The following is an 18179-nucleotide window of genomic DNA, read 5'->3' as shown; positions in this document are numbered from 1 at the left end:
CGTTTGTCCTTATTCCGCATTTGACAAAGAAAACGATAATTGTTAAATATAACTCGAGAATTGTGTTGATTCGTGTCTCTTGCTGGAAAGCAACTACAAATTGATACAAATCTGGTTATATCATCATTTGTCCTTATTTCGCATTTAGTAAAGAAAAGGACAATAGATGATATAACTAGAGACTTGTGTTGACTTGTTGGAAAGTAACTTTGCGTGTTACGGAATTTAGAGGATTTTTCGAAGGATGCAGTATCGTCGAAGATGGAAACGTGTGGGATTAATTTCGTCAGGGATGAGTCACTCGGTGAGTTTCTCCGCGGTTCGACTTTTCTCCGGAAATTTAGGTATGATTTTCTTTACTCTCCTGTTTGTCAAGGAAAGAGATACAACTAGTTACATAGAAAAGGAAAGTAAAACGGAAAGCGAAGAGATGTAAGGCGAAGTAATAAATAGCTTAGGGTTAATGCAAGAATTAAGTAGAAAATAAGTAAGAATAAGTAAGAATTAGTGATTAAATATAAAAGATAGCGATAGATTAAATAGAATAGAAATAATAAGAGAAGCATGTTTGTGCGGTGATATTTATGTATTGAGTTTTATTGTATTGAATTTTAACTAATCAAATAATCTCAAAATATGGATGAATGAGTGTAATTAAGTTAAATATTGTAAACCAAATCCTTTCTTGGCATTAAGTTGAAGTGAATAAATACTTATCTATCTACTCTCCTTTTTCTCTTTTAATTTTTTTTTCAATTTTTCCAATTGGCGAGGTTTACAATATTTATAGATGCGAGGTGCGGTGTCTCGTTACAAATTGAAACGTAAGTTTAGTTTTCTTATAAATGTACCAGATATACATATTTAGATATATTATCTGCATTGTGATTAGCATATGCACATTAAGACGCGTCCTATAACAAGTACTTTGTCAATATATAAAGAAAAAATCATTTAATGGCGTGAAAATTGCTGCAATATTGCGACGATATTCTGATGCCATAAATATTATTGTTTATTTTGTGCAAAAGAGAACACAATTAATTCGGAATTATTGTAATAATAAGAAGTCAATACTTGGACTAAAATTATGGCATAATAAATGTATTTCTTAAAACAAGCATATTTTAAACATGTTATACTGTTGCAATGATATCATAAAGCATATATTAAATGTTTGTATATTATAAGTTTGTTTTTTGTTTCTGCACTAAATGAATAAAATATAGTTCAAAAAGTGTATGTTCCCCGCCAATACTGCAAATCTATAGTAATGTAACACGAACTATAGATTTGCAATACTAGCAGCGAGTATCAGAACGTGTACTTCTTGAACAAATGCAGCTAATGCAGGAAAAAAAACAAACCTTATGTTTAGCATTTCTGTTTATCTGGAGTATTTCACTTGGCTAGTCTGACTTAAGTTCACAACCTGGTTTTTCTTTGTAAATCTCAATAATTTGTTTTAATTTTACAAGTTAGAGATATTTAGGAATATGAGATAACGACATCAGCAAATAGGGAATCTCCAGTTTTCCCCAACTCTGCAACTCTTTAGCAAAAAATTACTTCATAGCAACTACAAATTATTCGCAGATTATGTGCAGACAGATTTCGTCCGTGTGACAGTTCAAATGAATAATTTCCCAATTTTGCGATCCAGAAATGGAAAATCCGATTTCAGCCTCTCTCGTTAAGGATTTACCATTCGGCATATTTGAATTATTTACTATTCGATTCCCCGCTCCTCGGGGAAAATTAACGGATGATAAGTTTCTATTTCAGGCGTTATCGATCGTGAGCCGCGCGGAGAATCAACAGCTCGCGTATCCCTGGCAACTTGGAATTAAAGAGCCCGTCAAGTGCAGAGACAACCGTTGAACAGTAATTGAACGTGATTGGCATGTGCCGGCAGATCCAACAAATCCGGTTCGATTGCTACTCAACTGCTGTTCAACTGTTGTCTCCGCCGAACACACAGACCGAATCAACGGACGTAACCTGTGATCTTCGCGGCGTATCATCCACATTCTCCGCATTTGTCATTATGGGCAACGAGAAGGTAGATCTGATTAGCGCTGCGAAACCCGAGAAGAAAACTCTGCTAGAGAGGTACAACGTACCGATCAACAATCTCTCGTACGAATACATCTCGGAGTGCACCAATGCGAAGACGTTGGAGCACATCGTCCTCGTTCTGCGGTGAGTCCTTTGCAAAGTCATCGGAAGCTCGGGGAGGGGAAAAAACGAAGAACTTGACGCGTTCGCGCTAACACTAATTAAGCGTTACTATTTTATCTCGCTCGCCGATGTCGGGAGTCCCTTTAACGTCCGCTGAAGCATATTTACAAGGTTGCTTCCTCAAAAACTTCCGCGAAATATTATTAATTCTATCCATGACGTTTCCTATTTGGCGTATATCCGCCAAGTGTACACATATGCGCGGTACATTATGATAATTACAACTCCTATGGATGCTTTTTAAATCCCCGCGCTAATCGTCAACGAGATTTGCAACCTTGCTGCTTAAAGCGCCATTAAACCCGTTATTTTCCGGCACGTTTATTAACGATTTGTGATAAACTTCTCCACCTGCGGTTTAATACCAGTTCTGGCGAAGAAGGAGTATATCCAGATTTGACGAAGCATGCGGAGGAGCGTCTCGCCAGGATTAAACCGACGAGCGCTATTTTGAGAAAGGCGGAGCCAGTTTTGAGACGAAACATGTTGAGCCCGGACAAACAGCGGGAAATCGACGACGAGATTGGCAATTGGACGTGCCAGATGCAATCTCGCGAAAAGGACATCGGTGAAGAAAAAGCTACTCTCATCGATGGCTTTTCTTCTCAGCCGGAAATCCGAAAGGCTAAATCAAATATGAAGGTATACCAGATTAATAGGCACAAAATATACAAACACACTTTATCGAGATATTTAGTATCAGACTGTTAATCTTCGACAATTTTGAAGCTTCGAAGAAAACTTCAAATTTTCGAATTTTGGTAAGGCAAAGCTTCGGAGGTTCATTTTCAAAGGCCGTAATCGTTGAAGCTTGAAGCACGGAATCTTTCGAAGCTTCGAAGAATACAATCTTGCGAATGCTATAGTTTATAATATTCATATATATTTTATTCAGAAAATGAGAAATGTTATAAATAAACTTTTGTAAATAAGTGGATATATTAGATTATATAGTCGTTTTTTTCTTATTGAAAGATGTTTTTCCCATTACATTTATATTCGATTTAAATAACTGTAAAAAGTATAAATTTTAGGAAACGCAAAATAATAACATTATATAGCTTGATAGAAAACATGACTCAATATTTATTTAGTATGAAAACGTGATAAAAAATGAATATTCTTTTCTTAGAATCTAAGTAATAACTATAAAAAGAAAACACAAATATTTCGTATTTTTAATATGACAAAAATGAAAATTAACGACGATTCTAAAAATTTTATAATTCCGGTGTTTCAAAGCTACAATATTTTCGAAATTCGAATATCAAAGTCTTCGAAAGAAAAAACTATCTCGAGTTAGTACATCTACTTTGAAACTGCAAACATTTGTGTTTTATTGTCGCGATATCGTGTTTTCACAAAAGTATAAATTAATTTGTAAAATTTAAATCATAATTGGGCAGGTAATTATTAATTATTACAAAGCTGAGTATAATTTAACTGTTATTCACACGAAAGGTTGCAAGTAAAATGATAATGATGACTTATTTATAATTCGCGTTTCATGGACAAAAAGGCGAGGATCAACGAGAAGAAGCACGTTAAGCCCAAACGAATATCTTCGTGCGATTACGCGGCTTGGGATAAATACGACGCCGACACGGAAATAAACAGGATAGATCTGCAGGACGAGCAGCGACAGGCCGAAATGAAGAGAATCCAGGAACGGCGTAAGGAGTTGGACAAAACGAGCAAGGCGACGCATAAAACGGCAGTCGATAAACGTAAGTCCGCGAAGTAATTTTTTCGAGCTTAACGACGACTGTTGAGAAAACGAAGAACTACCAAGTGGATTCATGATCCAACGTGGTGTCCCAGATATAAATCCTTGCACTTTATTTCACGTACACTTTCTTCAACGATGTGGGATTTCTGGCATACCACACGTACCCCTAACTTACTGAATACAAATACGCCACTAATTTTGGCAGAATTAAATCTTGCACTAAATCTGTGAATTTTTCTCTATCTCTAGGTTCGTTAACCGGCACAGAATTGAACGTGATAGCGACGAAAGAGAGGGAAAAGGGGAATGAAGCCTTTAGGGCGAAAGATTATGAAGAGGCACTTCGACATTACAACATTAGCATCGAGATTGATTCAAATATAATGGCTTACAACAATCGCGCTATGACATGCAAGTAGATTCATTTTATCGACGGATATTAATGACATATCGAGCTAGATTATGCAAGATTTTTAAAAGAGAAGCAGATATAAATTTTCAAGTTTCTTCTGAAAAATGTAATTGCATATAATTTCCTAAATTATTAGACAATAAAAAAGATTTGACGGAAAGTTGCACATTTTGTAACAAATTGAAATTTGAAATCGTTTTGAAATTTATTTAAAAATTCGAATGACGAAAAGTCAGATATTTTATAGTTATGATACAGATCTTTGTTAAAATGCTAATAATAACGCTGCATTGCAACAAAATCGAATTAATATGTGTTGCATTCGCAGATATAAAGCTGCAGCTTTACGAGGACGCACTCAACGACTGCAACATGGTAATTAGCATGGATTACACAAATGTCAAAGCGCTTCTTCGCCGAGCATTATCCCTGGAACATCTCGGGAAGCCGCAACAGGTAGGATAATTATATATTCTCCGTAAATCACATTTCACATAATTTCATATAATCAATTTGATTAATTCCATGATAATTACTAATGTGCACACATACATAATTCACACGCAGGCTCTGGCCGATTACGAAGCTGTCTTGACGTTGGAGCCGACTAATAAAACTGCGATATCGAGCGTGAACAAGCTGAGGAAACCGTGCGAGTCAACGAAGAAAACGAGGTGAGCCAAGCATCTTTTTAACTTTTCACGCAACGATAATCGCCCTGCAGAGGTGTACACGAACGTCACTTTGTAGATGTTGATTTTTGACCACATATTACAGAATGAAGATAGAGGAAGAGAACACCAGCGACGGCGAAGACAAGGTCGGGCCGATAAAATCGAAGGAAACTGTGGAAACGAAGAGCACCGCGCGGCCGAAACAGCGTGTTAACAGCAATATATGTTACTGCGACCGAGCGCCGGGCTCGTCGCGAAATGTCGCGACGAAGCCGCACATAAAGGCGAGTTACTGCGTGGAAAGCAGCGAGGGCAGCAAAGCAGCAAACGCCGCGGCGAATAAAAGCAATGCGATGACAACGCGCGCCGCTGCGAGCGGCGATAAATTATCACCTGTTGCGAAGGATCCCGGCCGCGGGGATAAAACGTCGAAAGCGCGAGACGCCGGGCACAAGAGCAACGACGTTTTCACGATTCGTTGCGAATCGTTGCCCAGACCGCGTGCCGTGAGAGACAGCCTGCAGAAGTCTATTTTTTCGTGCGTCTCGTCGTCCCGAAAGGGAAAATCGTCGGTTATCATCGAGGAACTTCCGAACGACGGAACGACGTGCGACAGACCGAGAGAAGTTAGCGATACCGACAAAGCGAAAATGGAAACGAAAGAAGAAACGCGAGAAGAGAAAGGTCCATTAACGAGAGGATTATGTGCAGATAAAAATAAAGAATCAATTTTGTACGTGAAGGAAAGCAAGGCTAAGAATAATTTAACGTGTGATAAGATAGCTAACGAAGTTAGTCGGAAGGAAAGCGATAAATTTGAAATGGACGTTAAGGTATAAATGACTTTAAGATCTCGAAACATTCTTGCGTAACAAAAAAAAGGAGACTAGGGAAGGTACGTCACATGAAGATCTATTTGCAGAAACTGGAGGATGTCGAAACGCCTTACGAATTCCTACGTTTGTGGCAATCCTTGAAGAACGATACTAATTTGAAACCACACGCGCAGCTTTTGCGATCTATAGCACAAAAGGATATGAATAAATGTAAGTATTGTAAAACAACAATGACTGCATGATATTAATTTTTTATATTTTATATATTTCTAAATATAATTTAAAGAAACACCGTTCCGTTTTCTTACGCAAAGATCGGTATTTTAAAGACGCTATTTTAACGTTATTGATTGGATAGTTTCCTATATTTAAATTATACAGTAAATGATTATTTAACGTGGTTTTCAGAAATCATATTTTAATCTAAATTCAAAGTTATAGGTAATAAATTGGATGGGACGATGCTCAGTCTTATCCTGTGTTGCTTGGAAAAACAATTCTGCACACCGAACGACACGGATTTGCTTGTGGATCTGCTGTATTCATTAAGCCAATTGAGTCGATTTTCCATAGTTAGCATGTTTATGGATTCCAAAGATAAGAGAGGTAATGATCCTAAAGCGAACGTATCAGCAACTGCTGTTTTAATAAGATTAAGCGCTAAATAATATATCTTCAAAGCTAATTAACCCTTTGCATTCGAGGGCTCCGGAGCGGAGCCATTTAAAATTTGTCTTCAAACTCGAGGGCTCCGCTATGGAGACAATGCAAATAGTAAGAGCGGAATATCCTATACACAATAGTTTTTACGATTTGTCTTTGTCCTTATGTTATGAACTGAAAGTTATTTGCATTGTCTCCATAGCGGAACCCTCGAGTTTGAAGACAAATGGCTCCGCTCCGGAGCCCTCGAGTGCAAAGGGTTAAGATTCAATCTATTCACTTCATGAATCTAAACTGATTTCTTTATTTTGTAGCATTGGGCAATATATTAAGTTTTCTGGAAAAAGAGGATTCACCAAAAATGTCGCAATTGCGTCAAATTTACATTACTTGAAAATCTCGAGTAAGCTTAATGTCTTTCCAAGTCAATTGTCAACTGACTATACTACTATAGGATTATACTACTATAGGATAACGTTATCATCTTTTTAATTTACGAGCAGTCATAATTCATAGATATCTGGATTTTACGTATTCGTTCTCTAAGCATATCTACTTTAGGAAAGATAAAGGTGTATATTATATACTCTTTAAGTGTAATTAAGAATTTTTTATAAAAAAAAATAAAATGTATAATTACGTAAATTTTATAACGTTAAGTAGATAAATAAGGGAGGGAGGAGAGAATGAAAAAAAAATATGTACTTGTGGAGGAGCTGGGATTTGAACCCAGGACTTTCAGCATGCGAAGCAGACACTCTACCACTGAGTTACACCCCCTCTTGTAAGATCTATGGTCAAATATAGAGATATTGGACAATACCATATACTTTAATAATTTTTTTCAATTAAATAAATTTAAAGCAATAAATTATACAATGAAGTAATGTCTTATATAGGAATGTAAAATTTTATCCCATCCAGAAATGAAAAGTCGATGTGTCGATGAATGGTCGTTGTTGAATACCAGTCGATATTTTTATCATTTTCGACCTTGTAATAAATAATATTTTTATATCAATTGAACAATTTAAAAAATTTCTGTAAGTTTCCACGTCGAAAAGGCTGAGAAAAGCTGAGAAAAGGGTTTAATCGGTTGTAACAGTAGGTGCAAGACTTTTATCTAATGCAATGTTAAATTGAAAATTGGAAAAAAATACGGAATATAAAATTCTTGTCATTTGTTATAAAATCGTTAAATTGTTAATTAATATACGCTTGTTACGTTATAACCTATGCAAATATGTGTATTAAACAGTGATTTAAGAATTTTTCGGAGATATTAAAAAATAAATACAAGTAAATAAATATGGGAAAGAGTCACAATATAAGTAAACGTCAACGTCATCGTTTTAAGTTGTCATTACATTAATTTCCGTTCAATTTCCCTATTTTTTTTGTGATTGTTATTACCAACATTATGCCATTACAGTATTTTTTATATGAATGATATAAGAATATATTATAAATATAACCTTTCAAAATATCGCCAGGACATATTAGTATCAGAAGTTCCTGTTTGATCATAGAGGTAAATTAACGCTGATCACAGTTCTTGTTAAAAATGTGTTCATATATAATTATGTAGAATATATGTCCATATATAAGAATATATAATTATATGTATATGATTATATATTAAAATGTATGTTTATATATTATCATATATAACTGTATCACCACATCATATATAATTATATATTTTTATATATGGACAAACTTCATATATGACGTCTTATATATAATTATATATGAAAAATTGTTTAACGAAGTCGAAATAGACCACTATAATCGACACTAATTCGATTTTTCATTTCTGATTAGGTAATATAGCTCTTTTACGATCTAAGATCAGTTATCATAAAATATACGTTGATCCAGAAATAAGGTTCCCATCAATTTTACAAATAGACAACATTGTTTATTCTCATAGAAATTTACATCGTTGGAAGATGAAACTTTGCTCTATTTTTCTACATAATCGCCATCTTTTTCTACGCATTTTTGTAGACGGTGCTCCAATTTCTGTATCCCAATGTCGTAGAACTCCGCCGCCAAACCGTTGAGAAAACGTTTCACCTCTTCTTTGACTTTATCGTCGCTCCGGAAGCGTTGGCCACTCAAGTGTTTCTTTAACTTGGAGAACAAATGATAATCACTAGGCGCGAGGTCCGGACTGTAAGGTGGGTGGGGCATGACAGTCCACCCTAAGTGTGTCAAAAGTTCCTGGGTTTGACGGGAGATGTGAGGTCGTGCGTTGTCGTGAAGCAGCGTTATACCGGCTGTCAGTCGTCGCCGGCGGTTCTGGATAGCTCGCCTGAGTTTTCTCAGTGTTGCACGGAGCGACGATGAAGTCAAAGAAGAGGTGAAACGTTTCCTCAACGGATTGGCGACGGAGTTCTACGACATTGGGATACAGAAATTGAAGCACCGTCTACAAAAATGCATAGAAAAAGATGGCGATTATGTAGAAAAATAGAGCAAAGTTTCATCTTTCCAACGATGTAAATTTCTATGAGAATAAACGATGTTGTCTATTTGTAAAATTGATGGGAACCTTATTTCTGGATCAACCCTCGTATATAAAATTGGTACATACAAAGATTTTCTATGACGAGAAAAAATAAATTGTAGCATATAATGTAGCAACTCGAACTCCGATTATCATATTTTTTTCTCGGCACTCCTAATGATGTCCTGACGGCATATTTTACAGCGGTTCCACTCAATGTTTTATCACCATACGCGCGGGACTTCGTTTCGGCACTCCTGATGATATTTCACACGCGAGGATTCCAACGAGTTGCAAACAGAAATAGCAACGACTCGAATTTCGGACCATTAGGACGCAATAAATGTGCGGCACTTTGCTCGGCACTTTCGACGGATCATTTCGTAAGATACTCGCTATTTTACGATATTCTGTCACAACGAACGCGCGAAATTTACTTTCGGCATTTTCAACAATATCTCACTCGCTACACTTTTTCGGAGAATCGTAAACGAAAATGACGGTGATTTAAAATTTCCAACCGTTGCGACGAGATGAACGCGCAAAACACTTTGTTCGTCATTTCCGACGGACCGCGTTTTCGCGAGATATTCGCTACTCAGCAATATTTTGTCATAACGAACGCACGAAACTTTCGGCACTCCCGATAATTCGCGCACGAAATTCATGCCTGATAAGACGAGGAATTTCGAGAGATGCGGAATGATGAATTTTCGGGCGCGTATTGGCCACGACGCCATCTATTTTATGTTCATTGTGCATATTACGTGCGACTTGCGATTCTCGATGCGCGCCAACTTCACGCGACATTCGTGATGCCTTTACGTGAAGTATTCGCTTTTAGTGGTGTCTTAATGTTTTAATGATATCTCGCTACAAGCGCAGAGAAGTTACTTTCTGCATTCCCGAGGATGATTTGCTCACCAAATTCTCCGTTAATCGGTCCAAAACATAAACGGCCAATTGCTACTCAAGTAGAACAAGAAATCACGATTACATAAAAATTATATCTAAATGACGAGGAAATGACTATAAAAACTCGTTTTCCGATCATTCTCTCATAATTTTTACGTCATTTCGACGCCATCGTCACTTTCTCTTCTATTTAAGCAATTACGCATTGCATCTTGCTCGGTGCTCTCGACGGAACGTTTCGCGAGATACTCGCGTTCAGTGGCTATTCAATGAACGATATCTCGCCAACGAGCGGACGAAACTTCTTTCGGCAATACCAGAAACGATAATTCGCGCGCGAGAAATTCACCTTCGACGAGTTGAAATCGCGAGAAGTGTGTGCGAGAGGTGACTAACAGTCTTCTGATTACTGCGCATACCACAGCACATCTCCCGATGCTTGAACTACCGACGCGCGCCAATTCATCCGATACTCATTATGCAAAATATTTATTTTTGGCAATCTTTGAATGGTATTTGACTGCGACAAACGTCGAGAACTCGTTCGTGGTATTCCCGACAATGCTTTATGTATCAGGATTCCTATTGGATAGATCGAGAACATCTCGAAGAAAACAAATCATACATGAAAGTTGCCTCGGTCGCAATAGAAATCTTAGTTGTGATTGGACAATTTTCAATCTTTATGCCATCGATCGCAATACAAATCTTAGTTATGATTGGACAATTTTTAATCTTTAATTCATAATCTCAGGTCCGGTTTCACAAACGCGAGTTAATCAAATCGGTCGATTATATTCAGCTCTTCCGTTGGAACTGTCCAATTGCATCGTTGTTAAATAGATGCTATTGGTCAGTTCCAATGGATGAACTGAATTTAATCGACCGATTTGATTAACTCGCGTTGGTGAAACCGAGCCTCAATCTCCANTACGTATTTGTACTTTCTTACGAGTGAAAACTGCGGTTACATCCAGGATAAGACTCCGCCTTGCATTTCAAACAATATTTCATTTTTAAACAAATCGCGTCCAATTATTATTTTGTTAACGTTCAAATATTTAACGAATTTTAATTCTACACACATATGCACGCATATTTACAAAACGAAATTTTAGTCTGCTTTCTCCCCTCCTGACGTCGCGTGGTCGCTTGGGGGCTCATTGTAACAACCAATCACAGCGCTCGACTAGAAAGAGACAGATAGGACACTCGACATCCATCTCTCTCTTGACTTCTATCACTTCCACTTACAGGTAGCATATATCCCTTGTTCCCTCTATTCTTATATCTCTATGCTGAAGGATGCTTAGGAATTAAATATCGATTATAAAAGTACCGCTAAGCTACACTTTCCATCGTATCTGTGCTTTTTCATATTTTAATTCGGAGAAATCATATTTGTTCATTAAACTATTTTTGGAATCTTTTTTGCAAATGTACCTAACCCTGTATAGAGACGGATTTTGCAACTAAGACCCTAAAAATTTATAATAAGTGAATATATACGAATTCAAAGTTGTAACATGAGTTTGTATTTTCATTTATTATAAATTTGTAAAAGCCTAATTATGAAATCCAGCTCTATTTCTCCCACCGTCAGGACACTTTCAAGGAAAGCTCCAAAAATTGTTCGGTAAACAAATATCATTTCTCCAAGTCAATAAAGTGTTGAGTGTACATACCACGAAAAGTGTTGATTAGCGATACTTTCCGTAGTAAGCACACTCAACATTCTTTTGAATTGGAAAAACGATATATACTCATCAAACAATTTTTGGAGCCTTCCTTGTAAATGTCCCGAGGGGACAATGAAGTTGGATCTTGAAGTTAAGCTTTTACAAATATTTAATAAATGAAAATATAAGCTCGTGCTGCATTTCAAATGCTGTGAGTGCAGCGATTTACAGTGCAGCACAAATCCATAATTCCATTTATTATAAATTCTTAGGGCCTTAATTGCAAAATCTTTCTCTGTATAGGGCTAGATATATTCGCAAGAAAGATTTCAAAAATAGTATGACGAACAAATATGATTTCTCTGAGTTAAAATATGGAAAAGCGCAGAGACGGAAAGTGCAGCTCAGCAGTACTTTTACACAATCGATATTTGGCTCCAGTGCATCCTTAACCATCACTACGCGAAGTACTTTGCTCGGTATAATTTCCTGAGGCGGTTTTAGCTATTTCATCATCTTTCATCATTTATCTTGCAATAACTCATTCATGACACGTACCTTCAGCGGTTCAAACGACCTATTCATTTCCGGCAAATCGAAACCATGAAAAAACACGAAACAACTTCCCAAACCTGCGTTGCGCCGTGCCGTGATCCGTTCATCATAGCAAACTGAATATGTCGCGGTTGTGATTCTCAGAGTAGATGTCAGTATGTTCGACGCAATGTTTTCTTGACTAAAGTCGTGCGCCCAAAAGTGCACAGAATGCCTAGGACTTGAATATCTCAAACATTCAAATTAAACGCGATGACATTAATCCCTAATTCCAACAACTTTGGTTAATCTAATCGACTCAATGAAATTGAGTCAACTCAATGAAATTGACAACAGTCACATGAATCAGTTGGCTAATTGGACAATGCGATTGATCAATTCCATTGAATCAATCGATCGGTTAGGTTAACCGAAGTTAACAGAATCGGGGATAAAAGATAACTGATCATACGATCGTCGATCGATAAGACCGAGTGCAAAAAGTGCAAACTTGGAACGGGCATTTCTCACAACCGAAGCGGAACAAATTTCCAGAAGATCTCTTAAAGACGTTTGAAAGATAATCTCACACGAATTTGCTTTAAGCCTGTATCAGACTACGGATTAGAGATTGAGAATTGAATTTGGCCAATCAGTGCAAAGTTAATTGAACTCCAGCTTGGTGAAATTTAGTGAACTTCGCATTGATTGGTCAAATTTCAATTCAATCCCAATCTCTAATCCGGAGTCTGATACGGGCTTTAAGGTATCTTTGAGAAATTCGTTTTGCCTGCGGGAAAGTACGAATCGACGAGAAGTGCAGCTAAGGAGAGAGCAAATCGGCGCTATTATTGCCAAAGTTGAAAATTCGCTGGCGAAAGTTGGCGATACTGCGAACGGCGACATCATCCGCGCCCCGCGGATATGTATTATTGATGTGCTAACCTATACGTCGGAGCAACGTTCGGCGCGAATTGTCGTGAACAATCGTCGGAACGTCAGTCTGTCGCGCGTCGTGCCCGCCGATCGGTGATCAGCCAGAAGGACGAGAATCAGATCGACTCTCGCATCGCTCGCAGCTTTGCGCTCGCCGCAACGTTCCACGCCGTGAATCGCGACCGACGACGCGAGCCGACGAACCGAGTCGTCGTGCGCGAGCGTCTCACCGCGCGCAACTGTCATCGGACGTCATCCTTGGAAGTGAACCGAGCGCACCCGCGCAGAACGGATCTCGACAGGGTCTCTTTCGTCCGGGACGTTTCGCTGATGTCTCGCAGTCAACTCGTAAATGTATTCTGTTCATCTCGTACACTTGGCGGACGTGTCGCCTTTTAGGCCTGAGTTATATTTCTCATATTTCCGCTCGAATGTAAGTCTCTAGGCTACCGATACTTCGCTACGACGGTCTGTGGTTAATCTTAAGTCATTTTCACAACCATCGTGTACGGCCAGATACGTTGACGTTGGTTAATTATTATTGGAATGATACCTTTTTCAAGTGTCACCAATGGTAGTGGGTAAACAAAGGCAGGCTTGTGTCTTTATTACTGTGTTAAGGTGGAGCAAACAATGCTTTTAAATTTAGTTTGCAAATTAAAATTATGGTCAAGATTAATATAGACTACAGGAAATATAATTAAAATAATTTGCAGGAAAACAACTATTGTGACACATGGACAAGATACTGTTACTAGATGGTAAAATCTAAAGAATCGGACTGTGCCAAGTCCAAGAATAAGACCAGTGTCTCAGAGAAAGGAGCACAACAGTATCCATCACGGCTTTTACAGAGATGGTTGGGTTGGCGGGCGGGGGAGGTCATTTGTATCCCTCGCCCCCCATGCAGCCTAATCCAGAGTGTAAGTGTCAATATTATATTTGTTATAAAAAGCATTTCAAAAGTAAAGCCAGATTTTCTCACTGTATTTGTATCACACATCCTGTCTATCTTGGTCATTTTTTAATACAGTAAGAGAAATGACCGGGATTGCACCGAGTGCACCAACCAGTGCCGATGCCTGTTTGAGCATTGTGCATTCATTGATGTGCCATCGTCAAGGTGGTGAGAGTGAAGGCTTCAGCAAACGAGCAATTGAATCTTTGGTGAAAAAACTTAAAGTAAATAACATGTTACTCAGTTTATATTTGTGATTCAGATCTAGCAGAACATGTTACTCACTCCATTATAGTACAAAACTATCCCTGTGATCTGTAACTGACAAAATTAATGTTGTGTCGCATAGTAAATATATATATGGAACCAACAGGAGAAACGTGATGAGCTGGACAGTTTGATCACCGCGATCACCACTAATGGCGCACATCCCAGCAAGTGCGTCACCATCCAGAGAACTCTGGATGGCAGGCTGCAGGTTGCAGGACGCAAAGGGTTTCCGCATGTGATCTATGCTCGCATCTGGAGATGGCCCGACTTGCACAAGAACGAGCTGAAACATGTGAAGTATTGCCAGTTCGCTTTCGACTTAAAGTGCGACTCGGTCTGCGTGAATCCATATCACTACGAGCGGGTGGTATCGCCTGGCATAGGTATGTTACAATATGTCGTTCAGCATTATGTTTAGTCTCTGTTTCAGTATCTTCGTCTCCTATCACTGCATGCATCCGCTGTATGTTTGTGTTATCTTTATCTCCTTGCCCTTTTTTCATTATCGCCTGGATTATCATCTTTTACTTTCGTCTTTATTATACGACCACAAAAGGTCAGTTAAGCTCAATTAAGTTTTAGTCTTCGTTATTTTGAATCATTCCTCATCGTAATTGTCAAACCAGATAAAGATAAACATCCCCTGGGGTTAACCAATATCCGTTTGTTAGAGCACTGATTATTGATTGTTGTGACCTCGGTGTGTGACGGAATGGGTTGGTTTTCCCGCACAGATCCATTCTTTACAGACCTGTCCGGGCTGACGCTGCAATCCGGAGTGGGCGTTGGACCTGGTGGTAGACTGGTCAAAGATGAGTACACGGTCGGCGGTGGCGGCACTGCTGCCGCGGCTGCAGCCGCTGCGGTCGGGTCTGCGATGGACGTGGATGGCGAGATGAACCAGACCATCCAGCATCATCCCTCAGCACAGCCTGCCGCTTCGAACAACGCTCAACAAGCTCAGCAAAGCTTCATATCGGGTTTACCTCCACCTAATTCAAGTAAATACAAGTTTATGATTTGATTTCACTCTTTCTCCTTCTATTCCTTTCGAAGCTTCAACTTTGTCGTAATTTCGATTCAATTGGCTTTGCACAAGTGCAAATTTGTGCTGCAAATTTGTTTGTGATTAATGTCTGGCCACTAGGTGGGAATACACCTTGATAATTTGTTTAACGCATATCTTTGTCTCTCGGATATGAAGATTAATGTGAATTATTAATATAGCCAATTGCAAATTTAGCATGTAACGATGGTTTCTTAAGGAAAATCTGCATAGATATGTTACGGCCAAAGCTCGGGGAAATTTTGTATAAATATTTTTTTATCCCGATCTTCATCTCGATAACTTATCTCGATATGTCGGAAATGTATTTTGCGATATACTTACTTTTGTGTTCTCTTCCTGGCATATGTTATTTGAATAGATATTCCTTAATAAAATACGAACTGTTAGCGTTACAATGTTTTGAACTGTAACTGGTAAGTTACAGTTGTAGAATTGGCCGAGTAGTTTGCGAATTGGTTGCCTTTTGGGTTTTGGCCGTAACAGATATACCATCTAATTGCGCTACGATGGTTGATTATTTGGATTAAGCTAACGAGCAGCTGCTTTCGTGTAATTTGCGAATGTAGATCTTAGGCAGACAGAGAGCTCGCTTCGCAAATTTCTCCCTTTCGTTGCGTATTCGAATTTTTTTGTTTTGGCTTCATTGTTTTCTTTTCCTTCTAATTGTTCGGCACAGCCAGTACTGAGGGTATGTTTAGCGCCGGTGGGGGCGGCAATAATGGTAATCCCCACACTAAACTGGACGACAATAATTGCCCCAGGCAAACCTGGATTCCCACGCCTCATCACTCGGCAGGCCGTAATTTACACCATCGTACGTATTTTATGTACCACAAGCCTTATTTTATTTAAGGAGCTATCAATTCTGTCGCTGATTAGTCTGCGCTCTCTCAGTGTCGCCAGTGTGCCTTCTTTGTGGCCCCTCATAGGTTCGAGTCAGACTCACTCAAGTTTTAATTCTAACGCCTTGCACGAATCGAATCCAAGTTGCCATTTGCGGAATCCACAGAATTTGTAAAATTCCCAGACAAACATAGGGTCTAATTGAAGTGGCATTTTGGAAACTATCTCTATGCGGATTAAAGCAAAAAGGAAATTATAATAAAACGGAGGAAGATGTCTACATAAGTGTTATAGAACAATCTTCGACATGCTTTTTTTATATTGCCTTTGTATATGTTTCTGTCTGTTTAAAATGACAATCCAAGTTGTGATTTAAGAATCTAAGCGCTCCGGGAACGGGTAACGAAGTAACAGCGGCATCCACGAGTTATGATTTAGCGAACGTTCGGGGTCTCTTTGGGAAGTACTGGTTCGTGCGATCTACGCGCGTTTCGGAACAATCGGTCACGTGACGGTGACACGAGAGCCTTTCGTTTCTGCCTTGAATTTTGTTGCCTGCATCCGTGTATGAATTTTGATTTTGCAGCGGTAGTACATCCAATGAGTCACACCGTAGGTAGCCAACAACAGTCACTGAATACGTCCAGCGGCACGTCCGGCGCACAGATTATGAATCCCGCGCAAGGACAATCGACCGACACGTTCTACGGAACTACGACGCCGCCGCAGGATATCAACCAATCCCCCACAGTCGACGCGCTAGCCGCTTCTCTAGGTATATAATCAGTTCAGTAGCGCACCACACCGGTTAGACCACACCAACCGACCCGAAAACCATCATATCCTTTTGAAACACAGACATTTTTACGAAGGAACTCGGATGCGAATACGTTCAGCTATTCTCTTTACAAAACTTTCTCACAACACTTTCTTCGGTCATACGCTTCATCGCTCGTTCTTTCTCTTTATTCGAACAGGCGAAGGCCAGAGTTCTCCCGTGTCACCTGTGCATCTTCATCACGCCAATGGTTTCCCCGTGGGCACCGCTCCCTATAATTCCGGAGCACCGCAATGGACCGGCGCCAATACTCTCACATATACTCAAAGCATGCAACCACCGGACCACCGACACCTTCACACAACGTCGTACTGTAAGTTCATCTCATATTTAAAGGAACAAAAGTAAATAAGAGCCAACTGCTGTAGCTAGCATGTGATAAATTTTTATTCTTACAATATAAATATACAGAAAGTTCAGACGTTTTTGTCCATTTTTGGATCCTCCTCCCCCAATGAATATAACATGGACCGGAATACGATACAAGAAACGCTCAATTTCGTAATTAAAAATCAATCGCAATACGCACACAATGAAGTCAATAGATTGTACATAATTCGACCCGTTTAAAAGACTTCCGTTTTTGTTTCTTTTTATTTACATTATGTGAATGACATTGTAACGACAGGACACAGTGATTTAAAAATCAAGGTTTTTGGCAAAAATTCTGAAAATCTAAAAAATCTAAAAATGATTTCTTATACGCAGAAAATGTTTTGATAACCACTTAAAATCTTTAGCTTCAAATTATACTTGTTGCTGTCCTACTACATTTAACTCATTTGCTTTTCAGATAAATATAAAATAACTCGATTTTCTTATTAACAGTTTCTACTAAACGGTGCATCAGTTCCTCTTTTATTTTTGTGTAGAAAGGATTTTACATCATTTAATCCAGTACTTTTATTCTCTGATATCCTCCAAACCTCATACAGAATCTGACAAGAGATATTACATGGATTTGAAAAAGGTTTATTATCTTTAAAAGGTGCAAATCAAATATAATAGATTTCAATAGTATGTAGTAGTTTCAACTTTGACGATTATTATATAAATTTTGTTTTTTTCAG

The 18179-nt window shown here is 38.5% G+C and overlaps 3 protein-coding genes and 1 non-coding gene across 4 annotated transcripts; 2 read left to right on the top strand and 2 right to left on the bottom strand.

Annotated features, from left to right (window-relative positions):
- The first annotated feature begins 2009 nt into the window (after positions 1 to 2009).
- LOC106750397 (auxilin-related protein 1) lies at positions 2010 to 6955 on the top strand. Its single transcript, XM_014630730.1, has 9 exons — positions 2010 to 2202; positions 2610 to 2883; positions 3761 to 3968; positions 4711 to 4757; positions 4950 to 5056; positions 5160 to 5889; positions 5979 to 6102; positions 6334 to 6498; positions 6870 to 6955. The coding sequence occupies exons 1-9, from the start codon at positions 2048 to 2050 to the stop codon at positions 6947 to 6949; spliced, it is 1890 nt and encodes a 629-aa protein (XP_014486216.1). The 5' UTR covers positions 2010 to 2047; the 3' UTR covers positions 6950 to 6955.
- Positions 6956 to 7263: 308 nt separating this feature from the next.
- Positions 7264 to 7335, bottom strand: Trnaa-cgc. Its single transcript has one exon. It is a non-coding gene; the product is annotated as a tRNA-Ala (tRNA).
- Positions 7336 to 8520: 1185 nt separating this feature from the next.
- LOC106750395 (histone-lysine N-methyltransferase SETMAR-like) lies at positions 8521 to 12246 on the bottom strand. The gene is made up of 2 exons (XM_014630728.1): positions 12220 to 12246; positions 8521 to 8955 (listed from the first exon to the last, which is right to left on the bottom strand). Exons 1-2 carry the CDS (start codon positions 12244 to 12246, stop codon positions 8521 to 8523), a joined length of 462 nt encoding a protein of 153 aa, XP_014486214.1.
- An 883-nt stretch (positions 12247 to 13129) lies between these two features.
- Positions 13130 to 17453, top strand: LOC106750394 (mothers against decapentaplegic homolog 4-like; the record flags this gene model as incomplete). The annotated part of the gene is made up of 8 exons (XM_014630727.1): positions 13130 to 13564; positions 13848 to 14054; positions 14165 to 14313; positions 14463 to 14742; positions 15109 to 15360; positions 16105 to 16242; positions 16858 to 17046; positions 17249 to 17453. Coding segments are annotated over exons 2-8 (1280 nt in total), but the record flags the coding sequence as incomplete, so codon positions are not given.
- Between the last annotated feature and the right edge of the window lie 726 nt (positions 17454 to 18179).

This window comes from Dinoponera quadriceps, unplaced genomic scaffold, assembly GCF_001313825.1.
Source record: "Dinoponera quadriceps isolate SergipeBrazil2010 unplaced genomic scaffold, ASM131382v1 scaffold5539, whole genome shotgun sequence".
Lineage (NCBI taxonomy): Eukaryota > Metazoa > Arthropoda > Insecta > Hymenoptera > Formicidae > Dinoponera > Dinoponera quadriceps.
Note: the sequence above shows the minus strand (reverse complement) of the source record. Positions and strands in the feature narration are given on the sequence as shown.